Source organism: Parasteatoda tepidariorum, chromosome 1, assembly GCF_982258835.1.
Source record: "Parasteatoda tepidariorum strain Cologne lab strain chromosome 1, Ptep-v5.0, whole genome shotgun sequence".
Lineage (NCBI taxonomy): Eukaryota > Metazoa > Arthropoda > Arachnida > Araneae > Theridiidae > Parasteatoda > Parasteatoda tepidariorum.
Window position 1 is genome coordinate 12,250,669 of NC_141755.1, and position 21,202 is coordinate 12,271,870.

A 21,202-nucleotide genomic window follows, 5' to 3' on the forward strand; every position below is an offset into this window, starting at 1 on the left:
GTGCACAAAACGTCTCCATGGGTCACCAAAGAATCGAAAAATTCCGCCAAGTCTCGCTAAATATGGATTGTAATTACATCCATTGAAATAGCTAAAAAAACTATAATAATAATAATAATAACATAATTATAGCATATGATAAGAATGAAAAGAATAAAACTTTTATTTATTTTCTAAACCAATATTTTCGGTCATCATTTAAAAATGACTCCTATTAGAAACATAAAGGAAATTTGCCTTAATCGTACCTATCTTAACTGTACCACCTTCAATTTCTCAAGAAGCATTGCATGCTGAAAGCACTAGTGTTTAATTTAAGAACATTTTTTTTACGTGGTGATCCATGCGGAAGAAACAAGTCGCTGTGTACTCGCTTTAAGATTTTATTTAAATTAATTGGTTTTACAAGTTTTCAATGCAATTTCCGAACATCAAGTGCAAAGATATAAAAGAATTTAGGTAATGTACAAAAAATTAAATACATCATATAATTAAGAAATTTATTATGTTATAATCAATTTTTTTCTTCTTCTTTGGAATAACACTTTGTTAAGGCTTCGTTGTTGCCTAAATTGTACCTCGTAGGCAGTCCTAAATCATATTAGTATAGATTCAGGTAACCAATTTCAGACAAGGCATCGACTTCAACAAGTCGATTGCTGAGCCATTTTAACTGTACTACAAGCAAACTGGCGAAAAGTGACTGAGAATTCGAAATTAACTTTCCCCTGAAACCAAATTTCTAATAATATATACTGCATAAAATTGAAAATCCTGTTTAAAAGGATTTACAATTCCAGTGATTCAATATTTCAATAAACTGCTTTTTGTTACAGAAAAGGACCGAAAGGTATACGTGAATTAGTCGGGAAAAAAAAACGAAACCATGACAAAAAATTCAACGAGATTTAACACCCTTATGATGAGATTTATTTTCCTCGTTTAGTTAAAAGTGATAAGCTTTCTAGTTAATTAAGTAACTATCCAGTAATGATTGGATAGTAATGTGATCTAATAGAACAATCTGCTTTAATACTATTTAATGCTGAGGGCTACAATCGAACTAACTTTCCCATTTCTAAAACATAAGAAGAAAGTTTGTTATAGAATCCAAAAATATTCAGTTTTAACAAACAGCACTCATAAAAGTCACACTTTAGCTTAGTAGCACGTAACATTATGTTCAATTAACGTTTTATATGCTTATAATACTGTTACTATACTTTTAAAGATTTAATATTTATGCTATTAAAGTATTGTTTTGTTTTACACATGGTCTAATTACTCAGTAAATTTTGAACACTAGGATTTTTGAAGTCGGAAAGGTGTAGAAAGCAGATCGTGTGCATAAGGAAAACGGTTTTCTAAATAGTACCATTTGCAGATCTTGTGAAAAATACTACTTTTTAGTATTTACTGAGCAAATATTATTACTAAAAGATAATATAATAATAAAAAAAATAATGTAATCTGAAAAACGGTATTTTATTATTCAAATATTTCAAAAGTTATTATCAGAGATTTGTGACAAAAATTTAAATGCGAAAAATGATATCATGTAGGCTACCTTCCTTTGTAGTCGGCAGGTTCCCTCGCCCTTTTTTTAACCAATTGTTATTTAAAATCAAGTAACTAATATTTTCATGCAATCTTGTGTCTTTTAATCGCAATTAATATTTTTATACACCAATTGGGTTTCACAAAATAAATAAAAATATTGTTTCGATAACAGCATGATCTAATATTGCAATGCGTTATGCTAACTTAAGTTTTCGTTTTTCATGGTTACTCTAAAACTCATAAGAGAAGTTATAAATTTTATTATTCCACTGTATTTTTCAGAGAAAAATATCTCCAAAATAGCATTCCATTTCAATAAATTTTCACATGGATTATGATAGTTATTTTTTATATATACTGTAACAGTTTTTTTTTCTACATGTACTATGACAGACTCCACCGGTTTCAGCCGAGGGTCGTGAGTATTACTTTGATTATGCCAACCAAATTTCTTCACCGCGCTGCCTACGCTGAAGCTCTTTGATATCAATTTTAACTTTTTTCATGTCCACGATTATGTCAAAATTCCTTGTGCATTGAATTTTAGTAATAATTAAAAATCTGGCCAAAAGATATTGAATCACACAAACGACCTTAAATATGAGCTCAAACCATTCGGCATTCGTATGCAAAAGTGTAAAAACAGCCTCCATCTTTGTCGTGAGATAAGATAGAAAACTCATTCCTATGCTTTATTACGTGTTGTACTACTTCCTCACGCACCTCTCGAGCCATAATTTGAGTATCGTATTATATATATGCTATTTAATTTTATTTTATAACCGTCGTTGAACAGTCGACCCAATTTTATGGGTTTACGACTACTAATGTTCAACTAAGTAGCCTTGTGATTTTGAACCCAATCCAGAGGACAAGGGAACTCCTGGATCGAGTATTGGGAGAAATTTGCCTTCATGGAGGACACTTTTGATGAACCCGCATTTGCGTCACATGGAGAGGAAGACCACGAGAACCTCCCACGGTTAACCAGGCGGCAAAGGGACTCTAACCCATGATCCGTCTACCACTGAGGATATTTAGCGTCAGCACTGTGGTCGGTGCAAGCCGGATGCGGAATTTGTATCAACTGGGATTCAAACCCGGTTTGCCTCATTGGAAGGCGAACGCTCTATCCCCTGAGCCATCGCGGCTCATATCTATGCTATTTCTCGAAAAAGGCAAGCTCCGTCAGCAAAAAATGGTATGGCAGTAGGCCGCACTATAGCACTGTTTATGTTTAAAATTTCTAGAGCCATTTCAAGCAGAATCAAAAATAAATTTGACTAATTATTTCGTAACTAACTTTCTATAAAAAATACAACAGCAAAAAAAATAAATTAATATTGTAAACGAATACTTAACGTATCACTAACTACTCAACAATACTTAATTAGTTAAGATAGCCTAACAAAAGGAATCTAAATATATACTTAACGAAAAGTTTTAAGGATTTTAATAATTGATTAAGATTTTACGCTTGAAGACTTTTTAAATTAGTAGAGTCATAGCGTAAAACAAATTATAATAAATCGAAAATCATTTCGAAATGTACTTCGGGTATTCTATTTCGATTTTCTGTTATTATTAATTCTATTATATCGCTACAGTTTAATTCATTAACATTATTTTATTTCACGCTTAATTTAACTACATTTAAATGATATCAAATTATTTCTTTAAGGAAATTAAATTCCTGGAATAAAAGGGACCATTTTTAGTGATCGATTATTTAAAATCATAAAGCAATATGCAACTTTTAAATTAATTTCAAGACATTGAATGTTTATTTTTCATATCTTAAATAAGTTTTTCAAAGTGATTTCTTGATTAATCACAAAACAAAACAAAAATGTGTGACACCCTGTGTGTATGAGTATAGCTAATCAATTTAAGGCATTTATTCTTTTTTAAAAATCTTTTAAACAAATACTCTTATTTTTTGTAAGTAACAAAACTAATATCATGTTAAAGCACAAATTTCATAATTATACTAAAAGCTTGATTGTGCATGCATTTTTCAGTTATAATCAATAGCTAACTGTTTAAATTATACTTCACAAAGTTTTGCAAATTATACCGGATACATTATCGGGGGAAATTTGAGGTGAATTAAATATGTGTCAAGATTTAGTTATTCGTCAACCGCAGTACTACTTCTTGAATAAATGATAATATGAATATAAATGCATAAATAATATATAAAATATATACATTTGTTTATTTTATTAATTTATTTCATTTTTATCCACTTATGCGGGCTTTTGTACTGAATACTATGCGAAGGCCTAAGGACATAAAGGCACAAATTAAAGATGGAAAGTACAAGACACATATAGAAACACGGTGGGATTCAAATCCACTACTTCCAAATGAATTTGCATTTTCCAGACTAAGAAATATAATACATACAATTTTATAACATGCGTATATTTTGATAAATATTTTCAATAGAAATGTTATGATTTTATATTTGGCAATATACTCTCCTTTTTCTGTTATTTATGGCATCAACTCAAGAGCGATTTCATACAATAAGTGTTTTTTCTTACAATAAAAGAGAAAGAGAATATTTTTATGTTTTGAAAGTTTAATGTAGATGCAATGATTATATATTTTATATTTAGTACAAAATAAGCACAAACTCCATTTCATTATCATATAAATTAACAGTTTTTTCAACATATCTAATATTAGCCCCATTACTTTGAGTGTTTCATTTCAGCTTCAACGAACATATAAATTTTACGTTAAATAAATTCTCCTTGCAATAGGAAAGAACGCATTTATTTTCAGAAGTTAACAGTTATAAAAATAAATAAATAAATAAATAAATAAAAAGCTCGCGATATGTATTGTTATGTTTCTATGCTTCCGTCTTTCAAAATGTTGTCAAGAAAAGTTTCCTGAATTCCCTTTTTTAATCATCTAGACATTTGACAATTTCTCTCGCAATTATTTTTTTTTTCCTCCACAGAAATATCGAATTTTCCACACTGCTTATGTGTTATTAGGGCAAAGACTATTTGTAATATTTTATCAAGCAATATTTTATTAATTAGGTTTATTTTACATTTTGTTTTATAAACGGCGTTGAACAGCGATCCATTCTGAGCTTACGACTACTAATGTTAAGCTCCGTAACCTTGTAATTTTGAACCCAATCCAGAAGACAAGAGAACTCCTGGATCTAGTATAGCGAGAAATTTGCCTTCGTGGAGGAATTTTTTGATTAGACTAACCCGCATTTGCGTTACATGGAGCGGAAGACCACAAGAACCTCCCACGGTATCTTGACGACAAGGGTACTCTAATCCATGATCCATCTACCACTGAAAATATCTTACGTCAGCATTGTGGTCGGTGCAAGCTGGATGCGGAATTCGTATCAATCGCTGGGATTTGAATCCGGTTCACCTCATTGGAAGGCGAATGCTCTATCCCCTGAACCATCACGGCTCAGTTCTTTCTATAGACAAACTCTACCTACCTCAGAAGCCACCTTACTTTTATGACTCTGTGGTTACATCGCATCTCAGGAGAGAAAAACAGACACCTCCTAGAAGAGAGAAGGCCTCAGCACGGATCAATTTAGTAGTCCGACGTAACGAATTTCAGCTGCGCAGTGGATGAATATAAGAAAGATGTCACTGCGTTCGAGTTGCTCATCTGCGCCGTGATGGTAAATACGAAATATGTCATTACTTTTGGACTACTAAAGGATCAAATTTTTTGTTTATGGTAACCCGTGCAGAGGCCTTCTCTTTTCTAGGAGGTTTTGGAAAAACACGCCAAAACTCGGGTGGCTCCTCGGGAATCTAGCTGACCGGGCGTTTGAGGCGTATCGGGATGGAAAGTGTTAACTTAGTACCGAGCAAAGCAATCATCTGTTTCCGAAGAAAACTATATAAAATAGCAATAATCGGGGGATGGGAAGCGTAAATGAACTGAAGGTAGAGCACACTAGTTTTTAACAATTCATTTCAAACTTATTTTTTAGGGAACATTAATACTCATCTTAAAAATAAATCAAAAATTTCAAAAGCTGCACTTATAAGTAGGCTAAGAAGGAGAAAATATAATTTTATTATTTACCAGATCTTGAACGAAATACATAGGGCGTTCAAATTCCACCATCTCTAAAATCCCTTTCAAGTCTTTCTATAATGAAGCGCCCTACGTTTCTCCTTAAGATCTGAAAATAATTTTATTCTACTTGAAAAATGTGTAATTTAAATTTTTTCTTTTTTCTTTAGAAATAGTTTTTGTGTGTTCTCAAAAAAAGAATAGCATAAAATTAATAATTATAAATTTATAGAATCAATATTTCGAATTAACCGAAATCACGCAAATTTATTTCTTTATTAAATTTCGAAACTATAAAAGAATTTCTTTAAAAAATGTGGGATTAAAATCCCAAATGAATTAATATTTCGCAATTTAATATTAAGATATGCATTCAATTAAAAAATATAGGAATACGTAGCGAATGAATAAATCATTGCTTGAATACTCCTGAAAAAAGTAATTTAAATCTACTGCGTCTGGACTGCTGTATCTCAATATACAGACCTTGAAAAATTTATAATAACAATTATTCCTTTTGTCTAGACTTAAAAAAATTTGTTTTATTTTTTCATGAAAGTGGTCGACAATCAAAAGTAAGTTGAAGACTTTTGAATTTTGAAGATAACAGATTGTAATTAAAATTTGCTTCGATATGCTGTTCTTTAATTCTTCAAAATAATCATTAAATTAATTTGTTTTTCACTTATTTATTTCTTGCATTTTTAATATTTGTATTTATTTGTATACTTCTCCAAATATACTGTTTAGAAAATTTTATAATGGTAAAAATTCGTTTTATTTTTACGTAAAAAAGGCCCTTTTAAAATAACAAAGAAGGATTTGGGGAAAAGGCATTTTAATTACCGTCGCAACACTAGTACCAAATGAGATAACGTATCTTGATTCTAATAAAATCTCTCATTTGTTTTGACAACAAAAGCACCATTAAGCTAATTAACATATTTGTAGTCTAAAGTGTTAAAACATGTAGTAATAGCATGTTGTTGATAACATGAACGATAAAACTTTTTTTTCCTCCAGTATATTCACCGAGATACCTATTATAGTTAGAAAATTATTCGAAAAAGACCCAGGCAAAGCGAAAGAACTTAAATTGCTTCAACTTATACTAAACGAGGAAAATTATTTCGAGTTATGAATTAGGTCAGCTTGAAAATGTAGTTTTCAGAAAAACGATTTTAAAGTTTTCTGGACACCTTCAATTTTCCTGCCTTTGTTACTTTTGATTACATTATTTTGGGATATTAAGTACCTTAAGAAGAAGAAAAAAACCTGATATACTACTCAAGGGTTTTTAGTATTTCCCAAATTCTAGGAATGTCACTGTTAAGACAAAGAATATACATAGGGGAAGAAATCTAGCTTCCATTTACATAATATAAACCAGTCACCCAAGGTTAGATGCGGTGCCTGCGTATAAAGGGAAAAACAACATTTAGGGGATTGGCAGCGTAGGCTCTTGAAAAGGGTTTGCAACCTCTTTCCTCCTAACTAATAATGAGGTTGGGAAAGCATTGGGGGTAAAAAAGAAAAGTTTCACTTTTATTTTTATCGTTGGTTTGTTTTGTATTTTCACACTATTGATAAACTGTACTATATTAATTAAGATCTGATTTTGAGAATGCATTCATGTGATCTATTTTAATTAAATCTGCAAACCCATTTTGTTATAGAAAGAAATGCTGAAATGGTAGTTGGTGGGAAGCAGCGTATAGTGCTGCTTCGAGGAGAACTCCTCCAGACTGAAAGTCTGGGGCTGTCTGCTGCTATGGTAACAAGCGAGAGCACATTTCTAATGGGGGGTGAAATGGAAGAAAGAAGGTGTCGATTGGTTTACTCACGACGACCTACGATAAGATTAAGACAAAACTATTCACCCACACCCCTATTCGAAGTGACCTTTCCTCGTAACCATAGTACCCGCCACGACGCGAGACGGATGTCTGAAGTTCAGCAAATTAAAAATATGGCCTAAAATCTAAGATGGCGAGGATAAAAAATCCTCTTAAGGGATAAGGCAAGTTTTAAGATTTTTCAAAATCCCTTATCTATTGACACTGGATCAAAGATCCTTTTTTCCAGTGCCACTTAAACCATTTCTGTTAATTTTAAATCTGTTCAATAATATTTTTTCACACCCACATTCTCTTATCTGTAGGATAAGAATGCTACATCGCTTAAAAAAATTACTATCAATATTTTTTTTGTTTAATTTCACAATAAAAAAAGTTCATACCATTATTATTTTCTGATTTCTTGCACATGCTGGAGGTAATTATTTTAAAAGCGTTGCATTATTATATTCTAACCAATAGCAACCATCAAAATTATGTAAATGTTTAAAAACTGTACTATAAAACAATTTCTTTTTTTTTAAAAAAATGACAGACGTTTTTAAAATTGTTTTAAAACATACTTTTATGACGAATAGCAAGAATGAAAATTATTCGCAATTGTTGTTATGTGGAATATAATAGGTGGGACATGCTCCTTACATTTGGAAGGATTCATGTTCCTTACATTTGGAAAGATCATGTTCCTGACATTTACATTCAAAGAAGTATTTGCAACTGTTATTATTTTGAATATAATAGGTGGAATGTTTTCTTTAAATGAACTGTTAGACCTATCAGTTGATTTAGGGTAATGATATCAAGTTTTCAAGAATGTAATTAGTATTTAGTCCCTGATAATGGAATTAAGCGAATAAAAATGAGCTTAATAATTCCATTATATCTAATTAATGAAATATTTATTGTCTTCAAACAGGGTTTTTAAAACTAATGACACTGGTAAAGTTTGATACTCTTTTAATGCAAAATAAAAGAAAAAAAAATGTCAGTAGTCATCTTCTTCAACGTCTTCCTCCTCCTCGTCTTTCTCTTCTTCATCTTTTTCGTAAAGGGCTAGTTTTTTCTTTGCAAGTGGTAATTTTTGCAACCAATTAAGATATTCTTTCTGTTCTTCTTCATATACTGGGACATGACTAGCCAGGGAATCTATGAAATCTGAAGCACGTAAAGGTATATTTTTCAGAGAATTTAACCTGCGACGTGTCAGAACTTGGGATACGGTATCGTGTATGTGCGAGGCAACAAAACCATCAGATATACTACCGAGAACACTGAACTCTAGCTTCTTCATTACTCCTGCAACTGATTTAGAAATAAACTCTCTCCACAAACGCACCCTGCAATCATAATCTGGCTTTAAAATACAAATGATTTTAGAATAACTTTTAGATAAACCTTTCACATCAGCATCGAATGGGGAATTACTTGTCCCGCAAACCAATATTCTGTCAGCATGTTTGATTTTCTTTAATAGTTTTGGAAGCTCTTTCTTCAATCTACCAGGTTCAGACAAGGGGCACTTGGAAGGCTTTTTCTTCCAAAAATAGTTTTCGGCATCCTTGATGTAAATTACCGTTGGTTGCAAAAGCCTACCGACTTTCAAGACTAAATGCAAAAGCATTTCCAGGCCATTTTCTCCAGGGTATTTCCCCTCAATGTTTTCTGCGGACAAATCCATTAGCGTTGCACCTACTTCTGTACAAATTGAATGAACTAAAAGTGTTTTTCCAGAGCCCTGTGGGCCAGCAAGTAAAATAGACTTTATATAAGCCCCACCGTTGTGGATTGCGTCAGATCCCATGGGCAAAATACAATATTCGTTCACGACTCTTCTTATGTCAGCTAAGCAGGGTAATGGTTCATTTTCTTGATCTTTTAAGAATTGCTTAATTGAGCCAGATAGATTGTATTCACCTATGAATTCATTCAAATGGTGCTTGGGATAGTCACGAATAATATTTTGCTGAACTAGTTCTTCGACAAGAGATTCCAACGTCCTGTCAGGAGTTAAATCTTTTTCAATTTTTCCCTTCTTCTTCTTCCCCTTCTTTTTCGATTTCTTCTTTTTCTTCTTAGAGTCCTTCTTCACAGCATCAGAAAGACGCTGCAATTCTCCTCTCATTTTTTCATCCACTTGCAAACGGATTTCATGATCTACTTCTTTTACTACCTCGTCATTCAAAACATTTATATCAAACTTATCGAGATTTGCAATAGTTTTATTTGGCCATGTTTCATGGAATGCTTCCATGAGATTTATCATGTCGGGCAGATATTTCGAAGGCTCCAATGTATAAACTTCAGGTTCGTCATCCTCATCTTTCGATTTCTTGCTGCTCTTGTCTGTTTTATCGCTTTTTGAACTTTTATCCTTAGGCTCAGGTTCAGTTTCTTCAGGGGGCTCAGGAAATCCCTCGGGTGGAATAGCTAACATAGTTTCGGAGCCACCCTCCTCTTCAGTTGGAAAATCTGGATATGTTCCATTTATATCTTTATATTCGTGAAAATAATCTCGAATAGTTTCTTCTAGCTGTTCTATCAATCTTGGAGCTTCATACAACAACATGTCCTGCTTTATCTCTTCTTTTTTCTTAAAATATTCCTCCTCTGTCTTTTTTATAACCAGTTTCCGATCTCCTTCAATAATGCCAACTATATCTTCCTTGTTCCTATCAGATGGAGCCATTTTCAAAAATTTCATTTCAAGTTCATAATCGGAATCCAGCACTTTTCGAGAGCGATATTTCCTCCAAGCCCTCTGAATCACAGCAGCCGATTCCACTCTTGTTAGCTTGAATGTCCCTGATTTCCTGCTTTCCATTTTTTTATTCAATTCTTCTTGCAAGTATTGTTTTTGAGTTTTATAAAAATATTCCCTGGCCTGCCGTGCTCTTTCATGGTCCTGAATCATTCTGATATAAACCATTGCCAATCTAACCATTTTCTGTTCTCTAGTTACAGCTATTTTATCAAGAACTTCTTTTTTGCGAACTGCAAGATACTTTTCAACGATTCCCTTGCGTTGTTGCTCTACTTTTGTTTCTCCATCTGCAAAATACTCAGGAATTTTTACATCCAGCTCTTGAGGAAATAGCCTTAAGCCGAGAGCTGTTTGATCTAAATAATGGAAGTCAGAAATTTCCCAATCCGCCAACAAATGCTTTAGTTCCAAGATCCTCCCTATGCAACAATCGCACATTTTCCTGAGGTACAACCGTTTCTGGGGGTTAGCTAAATTCTCGTAACATTTAATAAGTTGGTTGGTTATTTGTATATATTTCACATAAAGTCTTGATACAACACGAATAGCCATTTGCCTTTCTTCCATTACTTTGGCTTCATCATACGGTGATTCACTTTGAAGTAAAATATCTAATTCTTCATGTGCAAGATATAAATGTGTGTTAAAATGCTTATAAGTCAATTCAAATGGAGTTACAGAATTTTTATCATTCATATTTGATTTTTTTATATTATTTCCTGCCATTCTTATTTAAAAATATCTAACTCAATACTTCTCTACCGAATCAGGAAGTCATCAAACTGTAATCTTACAAAAATTTTACCACGCTATACCTGAAAAAAAATTTTTGTTATTAGTTAGTGTTTTGATTTTAATACTCTCTTACTCTATATTTTTTTTAGAAAGCATTCAGAGTTTTACTTTCTATTTCATAAGTAAATTTTGAGATTTTATTTGCAGGTGCTACTTTTAATCACTACTGCCACAACGACTCTGAATTAAATTATTATACGTAATTAGTATCATTACAAATATCATTCCTTATTACTTTTCCCATTATTTAGAAGTTGATTTAACGCCAATTCTTTCTCTCACATTAATAATTAGTGTAATTCTTACTAAAAATACATATTGGGTTTACGGGCGTTCGGGAAGGATATAATATTAATTTATATCTATGAATGTCTGATGAATGCACAAGTATGTGCTACATGTGTAAAAGTCTGGAAGCACATGAATTGCAGTAGGCGTGATCAGGATCTGATAAGGGACTATCTCCAATAAAATTTAATATGAACCACCACCAGGTTAATTAACATCAGCTTGATTAACACCAGGTTAAAATATTTTGGTACCCATTAAAGATAATAAATTAACAGAACTTAGCCGTAATATTATTTTTACCATCTCTAACATTTATGTTTAATATGTTTTTTGGCAACAACAAAATAGTAATTTTTCTTATCATAAAATGTAAAAAAAAATCTGAAAAGCTAATTAAAATTCAGATGCATAGAAACAAGGTATAAAGTAAAACACTTGACTGACTGGTTTAAAATGTCAACACATCGAAAAATGCATCGGGTTGCTATTTGTATTTATATTTAATTCACTTGTATATGATATGAGGAATTTAGAAAATTTTTATGTTGCCAAACTGTTGACACAAATATCATTAAAACTCAGCCTAGTTTAAGCGTGATGGCTGAACTAGATCAGTAGTTTAACTGCTACGGTTATGTATTAGCTCACCCTATTAGATTATCTTTTGCTTAAAGGTCTGGTTTCTTAGGACAAACGCCTTATCTGGGCGTCAGCGGGACGTCAACGTCACGCTGACGCCAACGAAATACTGGTTTGTTAGCTCAAGACCTGGTTTCTTAGAACTAGCGCCTTATCTGGGCGTCAGCGGAAAGTTGACGTAGATCTGACGCCAAAAAAATACTTTTTTGTTAGCTCAGCGTGAGCAGTCGGTCTAACGCAGACATTATCTCTCATTGCGCATGCGTTAATAACGTAAACAAATATTTATTTTGAATTTGCATTGATTTTGTTATTGTCGACCAGTGTTTTAGAGAAGAAATAATGACTTTGTCCAAGAAAAAACACATTATAGCTGAGCTAAATGAAGAGTGCTATGTTTAATGAAGAAGCTATGTTTAATGTCAAAATCAAAATCTTGGCTGATTTCAATGCGCTGTTGGATGTTGTCCGCCATTGCTTCTGTGGTTAACGTCACGTTGTAATCCAACTGCAGTTGAGTTGGACGGCAATTGTAGTTCAAGATGAGCGTTCGATGACGTATACTATCAAACTCACAAATGGACCAATCAGAGGTTAACGCTGATTTCCAGCTGACGGCGTCCTGTCCTAAGAAACCAAGCCTTTACGTTTACCTTACGTTAACGGTAACCCTTATTTTATACTTCTTAGCGATACTGCGCATGCTCAGAAATAACGTATTGCAAGTCGCAATAGAAACGTTAATTTTAGCGTAGTGTCTTAAAAATGCAGACCAAAGAACGTCTAAGATGGTGTATAAAAAACGAGATGCTTCTCCGCTGAAGAGTTTTATCTTCGAATCTTTTGAGCATCAGATGCGTTAGGCATGAAAATGTTTGTAGCCAAGGCTACAAAAAAAAAATGTTTTTTTTTTTGAAGTTATACTTCTTATGCGACTTCCAACAAGGTTACGTTAAACGTTTAACGCTACATTTTTATTGGCCGGGAAATCACGTGGTAGGATCCAGTTTTCCCTCATTCACTTCCATATTGTTTTGGTTCTCACTAGCATAAAAATAATAAAAGTCATAAAAGTATTGTTTTTCTATAAATATTGTTTTAGTTTGTTTTGATACACATATAATTTAATAGGGTAGTATTTTTGAAGTTATACTTCTTATGCGAATTCTAACAAGGTTACGTTAAACGTTTAACGCTACATTTTTATTGGCCGGGAAATCACGTGGTAGGATCCAGTTTTCCCTCATTCATTTCCATATTGTTTTGGTTCTCACTGGCATAAAAATAATAAAAGTCATAAAAGTATTGTTCTTCCATAAATATTTTTTTAGTTTGTTTTGATACACATATAATTTAATAGGGTAGTATTTTTCATTTTCAAATTTAGTGGATAACAATTGTAAAAAATGAGCGAAAACAATCCCACGGACAATACGACGGATTTAAGGTTATGTCAAGGTACGTCTCTTGTGAATATCAATTGATTGTTAGGTTTTCTCTTCTGAAATTATATTATGATGCATTCACATACATTATTAATACAAATACATTTTCCAGGGCGAGATGATGAGGCAACCACAAGCACTTCCACTGGTTCAAGAGGTCCACGAAGTAGACTCTCAGTAAGTAAACCACGGGGTAGAATCTCAGAAAGTAAATACTTAACTCCTTACACTTTCTCAATTTCATTGAAAATGTGAATATATATTTACTTTGCATAATATCGCCGGTAGCAATGTATGAATACTATAAGCACTCCTATATTTATTTTGCTTAATATCACCAATTGCATTATATGTATACTGTATGTAATCCTATTTAATCAATTACAGAGCGCAAGAGAGGGAAACTTTTGTTAAGCGAGAGCTGATAGTGAAAATAAATAAGATAAAAGTTTGCCGTGTATAGTCAACGTTAACCTGCTTCTGCCGATTCCTTTCTGAGTCGACAATTCTTTCCTTACTAACTACTATTCAGATTGACACTGTTTGTCATAACTTTTGTGTAAACCAGCCAAAACCACTGAGAAGTGTCAGATGACTTCATTTACTTTCTCTATTAGTTCTCACTAAAAAGATTGCAAAGATAGTATTCTTTATCTAAACTTAATATTTTCACACTAATGAAATCTTCTTTTAAACAGTGACACAGTGTACCGCTGCTCAGTTGTATTTGTTATACCCAAGGTTGAGCAGCCGACCGAATTATTCAGAGTTTACAACTATCAATATTCAACTCCATAGCCTTGTAATTTTGAGCCCAACCCAGAAGACAAGGGAACTTTTAGATCAAGCATTGGGAGAAACTTGCCTTTGTGGAGAACTTCTTGAAGAAACCAACCAGCATTTGCGTTGCATGAGGAGAAAAATCACGAAAACCTCCTACCTAGTACCTACTATGAAAATATGAACATCGAGGAAGATAATGTGCGTATTAAAGGTTTTGTCAAAAAAGGATCAAATTTACTCTATAATTGCTACAAAAAAATTTATTGTTAAAAAAAAAACTAAATAAAGGCAAATTTGTAAACTTTTCAAGATTTTTTTTGTAATAACCGACAGGAAAGTAATACAAATGGAATAAAAACGTCACAGTTTTTACATAAGCACAGAATGAAAATTCATTATTTTTCTCCTCAGCTTAAAACTCTGTGATCAAAAAGGGAATTTTTGTAATTAATTGGAAGTTTCTCGATTGGGTAAAAAAAAATATGCACAATATAGCGAAGACAAATGTCAGATAATAGCTATGAAAATAACAAGGATTTAGAATGAAAGGAAAAGAAGGAACATAATGGTATAGCTTAAAACAAACTATCCTTCTTGAGCAAAAGAAGTTTTTTTTTTGAAAAAAACAAAGCAGTTGTTTTTGAGAAATTGGCAGCTTTCAGCAATGTTTCTTCTTTGCTTTTATTTCGAAAAAACTTTTCGGTTCTTTTTTTAATGTAATGATGATATAATCTTCAAAAGAAAGGAAAGTTTCAAATAAGTAGAGAGATTTAACTTCTTTTTGAGGAAAAAAGTAATGCTTTCGATTAATTGAAACCAAAAAATAAATTTAAAAAAAAAAACGAAATTTTTTAAATTTCTTTTTTAATTGAATAGAATACTTTTAGTAAAAAGTAACTAACTAGATTCTAGACATTTTGCCCCTTATTAGATAATATATACCTGTAACACAATAAAGAGAAAAAGAAGAGTTAGCGAAAAGAGAGATTAACAAAGAAAATTAAGAAAATAAGGAAAAAATAAGTTTAAACTGTGCTTAAGCTGCCAGCGCATAGAACCCATAAAATAAGGTTAAAATACAAAGAAAACAGGAAAATTATATTTTTTTAAAAAAAAGGAAAAATTATTATAAATTTTAAAAAAATTAAAAAGCCAGAAATACAAAATAAAGCAAAGATATAATCTTGTCATCAGCTCAAAAAAATATTTTTTTGGTAAATTTGTAATTTTTGCCACTCAGTAAGGGCATTCAAATAACCAAAATAAATTTTAATAATTAAATACAACATTTAGAAGGAAGAAAAATAAATTTAAATATATGAATAGCACATATTTTGCTTTTTTTGAACACCATAATAAAATAAAAATTTAAATTTTACTTCTACAATCAATATAATATACACTGCGATATATAATGCAATATAAAAAGTGACTCCTTAAATAATAATTAAAACTATAATCATACTGAATCAAAAGTGAAAAAAAAAATATGTGATAACACTAAATTTTTATATTATTATTTAATTTAAACAAATAATATGATAAACCATTGAATAATAATATCAATAAATGGAAATATTATCAAAATATAAATATCAATAGATAAATATAAAATTACTGGAACAATAAATATAAAATTATAGGTTCCAGTTTCAAGATAAGAGCGTGAATGATTCAAAAGTATTCACGTCTAAAACATTCGACTGGTATAGAAAATTTTGAGAGTAAATACCAATCACATCTGTATTTAATCACCAATAAATCACTTCAAATATTTGATAAATCACGCGCACACGCGAGCGGAATCATAGCCACCACTTGAGATCACATTTTTGGTCATCTTCCGTTCAAGGAAACACAGAAGAACATTCGAGGAAATCCCCGAAAACGAAATCAATTCGATCATATGTTGAACCTTTATCAACCCTCAATGAGATCGACAAGCAGCAGGCAAGTAGGGCAACACAGCAAGCACCTGCTGTAAATCCGCAAGAGGCTATTTGTTGATGGTAACACACGGTAGACGAAAATGAAACAAGACAGCGACAAAATCAAATCACTAACGGCAATTCCGGTACAACGGTAGAGGCAATGTCTGGACCCATTAAGGACGAAAGGCCCGAAATTCTCTTCTTTTAATTTTTTGGCATCATATTCTTTTACTCAGGATAATGTCTGTTTCACGAGCAACGCCGGCATCTCCCAAAACTTCATTCGATTGTTTTCTTCTTTCCTTTTATATTTATATCTATATATTTTTTTTACTTATTTGAAAAAAGCATTTTTAAAATGGAACTAGTGAAAAAAAAAGTGCCAAACCAACTGCAAAAAATCCTGCAAGGCTTGAAAGGGTAGCAGTCATGGTGAGTGTTGTTAGGCCGCGCAGATAGCAGTTGGAAGGCAAAAAATATTTTATTAGCTTCACATAGTATATTTAAGACATTTTCTATCAAAGGCGGAGCTCAAATTCGCACTCCAAAACTGTGTGCTTAAGTTTTTATCTTAGGGAAAGTAGCAAAGGAATTTCCCTCTATTTTGTTATATTTGAGGGGAAAAGGGAAGTCCCAGGGATTACTATTGGTTTATGAACTAGCTCGAGTGATTTCCAGTTAGTTTAAAAGGGAAGAATGTTTTTATTTAAATTTATGCATACTTTGGCTAAAAATAGATTTAGAAACAGGATGTGGTTTTTAAAAGTGTGAGAAAGCAAATCGACTTGAATAATTAATTAGTAATAAAGTAGGAGTTGTTTAATAGCAAAGTCATAATAGTTTAATAGCTTCTTAAAATGTCCTTTAAACAAATCAATTGGCATATTTAAGATTAGACCTTCGAGACTAACAGTATAATCATTGTATCGAAAATTATTCAGTCTTTTTATTTTGCCAAGCACAAGTTGGAATGCATTGAAGTATTGGTTTCATGTTTTAAATTGTTTATATGTGGTCATATAAAGGTTGCGACAACAATGAACAGCGATTTGGTGCAAGTGTGCTTTTCATCACTGTGCTCTGGCCGTGATAAAACGAATGATTAACAGGAGTCATATTTTTTATTCTCCGAATCATTTATTCTACTAATCATTCATTTCCATAAAACATATTTTCCTAATCATTTATTGACATAATGTTAGTATTTTTAATGTCTTAATTATGTGCATGAAATGGTTATAAATAGTAAGAATACTACAGCTAAATTATTGAAAAGTCAATCATTATATCAGACGCTAATCTTTTTCTTTTATTTACGAATTAAACTAAATTAATATGATAACCTATAACGTGAAGATCCCATTATTAGAACAAAAATTATTCAGGATGGTTTGTTTTTTAATTCTGCTCACTGTATATATGGTATCATGGTTTGAAATGATAAGAATACGATACAAAGGTAAAATATTTAAAAGCCGTTTGTTAAATCAAAAGTTAATCCTTATCTTTTATTTACGAATAAAACTGAGAATTAATATGATTATATTGTCATTCGCTGAATTACATTATTCAAGTCTTGAATAAAATTATCATACTATCAGATTATTAACTAATATAACGACTACAATTTTTAATTATCAATGAATTAAATTATAGTTCTATTTATAATAAATTTGTTGTTGTGGAAATTAGCTTAAAAGAAATTCTTTGACATTTCCTTTCTAATATTCGCCTTTAAAATTTTGCAATGCATTCTTTTGCATTTTTTATTCTAACAATATGCGCCATTTTTTCCCCTTTACTCAAAAAATGCATTGACGCGTGCATAATGACGTAGAAAAAATTATTTTCTTTCAGGAATAAAATGAAAAGAACCATCCCAACCCCTGCCATTTAAAAAATTGAAAGTGACATCCGTTACTTTTCTTTTATTATTTAAAAAAAAAAGAGGAACATGAAAGGTGTCATCTCATATTTTTTAAAACGACTTTGACTGTAGATTAAATTACTTTTATGAAATGGGATAAAAACGTATTTCTTAATACCATTAGATTCTTCAATTATTGATCTGTTGAACGACAAATAAGATTTGCTCTTTAGTTTTTGTAAATGCATAAGGAAAATTTAATTCTGGGGATTTCATTTTATTACTGTTTATGCATTGAACAATTTATTTTTTAATCTTTTTTATAATTTAAACTTCCATATTTTTTTTTCTTTATTGGAATTGAAGACTAAATGATGCAATGGCATCGATTAACTAAAAGCTTTTGAGTTATTTTCTATTATAACGGATTTAAGTAATAATTTTCGCTTTTTAAAGTTATTCTTATTATGCAATTTTGTGAATATCAACTAGTAATATGATCGCGTTTGAGGGTGAAAAGGGTTATTAGTTAGCACGTTTCTGGTGTTGGATCTTGATATTGTCATAACTTGCCTTATAAACACGCATACTTTTCCTTTTAAAAATTTACTTAGTTGACAATCGAAGAAAGTAACATTTTCCTTACTTATTATATCATTTTCTATAATACGCTGTTCTTCGAAGCTATGTCGCCAAGGAAAATTAAAAAGGCATAGTTTAAGTCTCTTACACTTAAGGCAATGCCATGATTTTAAATTATACATATAATTTTGCCATGAAGAATTATCAAGGCTTTAGAACAAACAAATGACTTATATTTTAAATGTAGTTAATTTTTTTTAAAAAATTGCTAATTTGGTGACATTTTCCCACCCAGATGAAAATTATCAAAATCATTGCCGTATTCTCAGTAAATTTTTAGGAACTCAGGTAATGCAGCATTGGAGTAAGTTTTTAAATATTAAAAATTAGACCACAAACGCTTTTAATTTTCACAAAACTGTGACTTTTCTCCATATTGACGTTTTGCACCATTTTCAAAATAAGCTTTAGATACTCTAAACTTGACCCAACAGCCATTAGTAACAGTTACAAACTCAACAGCTGTTATAAAAAATAGTATATTATTTGCGAATAAGTATCATTTCACGTTACGACGGAGTCTTCGAAAAACAGTCTTAACCGTCTCATTTGGTTATTTTAAGGTTATATAAAAAGTATGTAAAGGTCATATAATAATCAATGGTTATTATATAACAATATGCGATTAGAGTAGGGGAGAGTGGGGTCAATTGCAACAGGGTACGATTGTAACAGAGCAAAAATTTCGAGTGTCGGGTTCCAGATTTGGTTCCTAGGTGGCGCACAAGGGGTATTTAATAAATCTACATGTACACCCCTGCTGGCAACCATTTTTATGTACTTTTGAAAGAGTTACGTCACAAAAGATATTTTCAAGCTACGTAAGTACTTTTTTTGGTATTAGATTATTATATTGTAACAAAGTAATTTTGTTTGAACAAATAAAAATTATTAACCAAATATGTAAGTGGACACCTTAATTAACATTTCAATAAAACAGAATTAGTTTTGTTAATTAACTAGCAATGTTTTTAACTAATGAAGCTGAAATGGTGTCTTGGGGACGATTGTAACAATAAGTAAAGGGACGATTGTAACAGCTGAAAATAAGTAATCTTATGTTTACAAACCATTACTTAACTCTTTAAGAACCACCAACAGTTTCCTATATCATTTATATTATGTTGCATGTGCATTATTTTATTTGTCACCTTTCACAGCATAAATTAAAATTTTTAACCCCTTAAAGTTAAAAGTTTAACCCTTTAGGTCTCTGTTCATTATTATTTTTACTCCTAAAATATCACTACTATTTTGATCAATAAAAAAATATATCACAATTATGATAATTAACTATGTTTTAGTTGAATTTATGAACTGTTACAATTGACCCCGTAAGTGGAGACAATTGTAACAAGTGCGCGACTGTCAAAAATTGTTAATAACTAATATAATAACATTTAAAATAAGGCATTTTTTTCTAGTAGAGGATAGTCTACTTTACTAATCTGTCAATTAATACTAATAATATATTGGATTTTTTGTTAGTTAAAAATAGTTAAGTAGAAAATGCTACAATTGACCCCACTCTCCCCTATACTAGGAAAAACATCAGCTTAAGGAACATCGAACATTGGTACTTGAGTTTTAAAAAAAATATCTGAGCGTGGAATTCGAGCAATGGGCTTTTGTCTAAAATAACATCCGACAATGGTCAGATGTAGCGCGTTATAAGTAACGGAACTAATGTAGTTGCATTTTTTTGTAGTTTGTAGTACAGTGTGCTACTTTAAAAAAAGTTGTACAGTAAGTAGGACGATACAAAAAAAAAACTGTAGTTTCCAGCGATTCCTGGCAACTACTTTTAATGTTAGACAAGTGAAAATAATAAGATTAAAAAGCAACTAAGTTTTCGAATCTAGTTGATAAAAATCTTCGCGGGTCCGTCAAATGAATGTAACGTGAATGCCCCTGTGGTCAAACATTAATATAAATTGCGTATTACTAATATTTAAACTAACCATTATAATATCCGTTTAGAAAATCATAAAATAGTTGAATGTTAAAAAACAAATTTGCAAAAAATGACGAGGAATCACAAAATGGCTCATGAAAGCATAAGCACATATTTATTAATAATTCCTCTTATTTAAATATAATTTTTTTTTAAAATTCAAAACCGTTTTGAACATGGATGTAAATTAAAGCAAAATTAAATTAAACTACGAGGCTCCGCCCCCTGCTCGCTAACGCTCGCCAACCCCCGAGAATTGCTACGCAATCTTATGTGGTTCACGCCGTGAACCATGGCTCGCTACGCTCGCTCGCCAATTAACACAATGTTCTAGCACAAAGACATAATATATTATCATCAAAGACATAGTATTTTATCATCAAAGACACAGTATTGTACTTATGTAGAAGAATTCTACCAATGTTCTTATTGACTTTTAAAAAAGTATATTAGCTATTTAGACTGTACATGGTGAAAAAATCAAAACATTTGCTAAATAAGAAAAATATTAGCAAAATAAATTATCAAATATTGCTTCACTGATATTCTGCATTTTAAAGCGTGAAAATTAGATGCATAAATAAACGCGAAATAT

At 31.4% G+C, this 21,202-nt stretch overlaps 2 protein-coding genes across 2 annotated transcripts in view; both read right to left on the bottom strand.

The window, feature by feature from the left end:
- The window catches only part of LOC139425406 (uncharacterized), an 80,749-nt gene that overhangs the window by 35,499 nt on the left and 24,048 nt on the right, over positions 1-21,202 (bottom strand). The gene's annotated exons all lie outside the window — the stretch shown is intronic.
- Positions 8,361-14,334, bottom strand: LOC107454731 (dynein regulatory complex subunit 11). The gene has a single exon (XM_016072009.4). It carries the CDS (start codon positions 10,984-10,986, stop codon positions 8,485-8,487), a length of 2,502 nt encoding a protein of 833 aa, XP_015927495.3. The 5' UTR covers positions 10,987-14,334; the 3' UTR covers positions 8,361-8,484.

Bases quoted from the DNA above. Each gene is read 5' to 3' on its own strand.
- LOC107454731 (XM_016072009.4), bottom strand. From the start codon at position 10,986: ATGGCAGGAAATAATATAAAAAAATCAAATATGAATGATAAAAATTCT.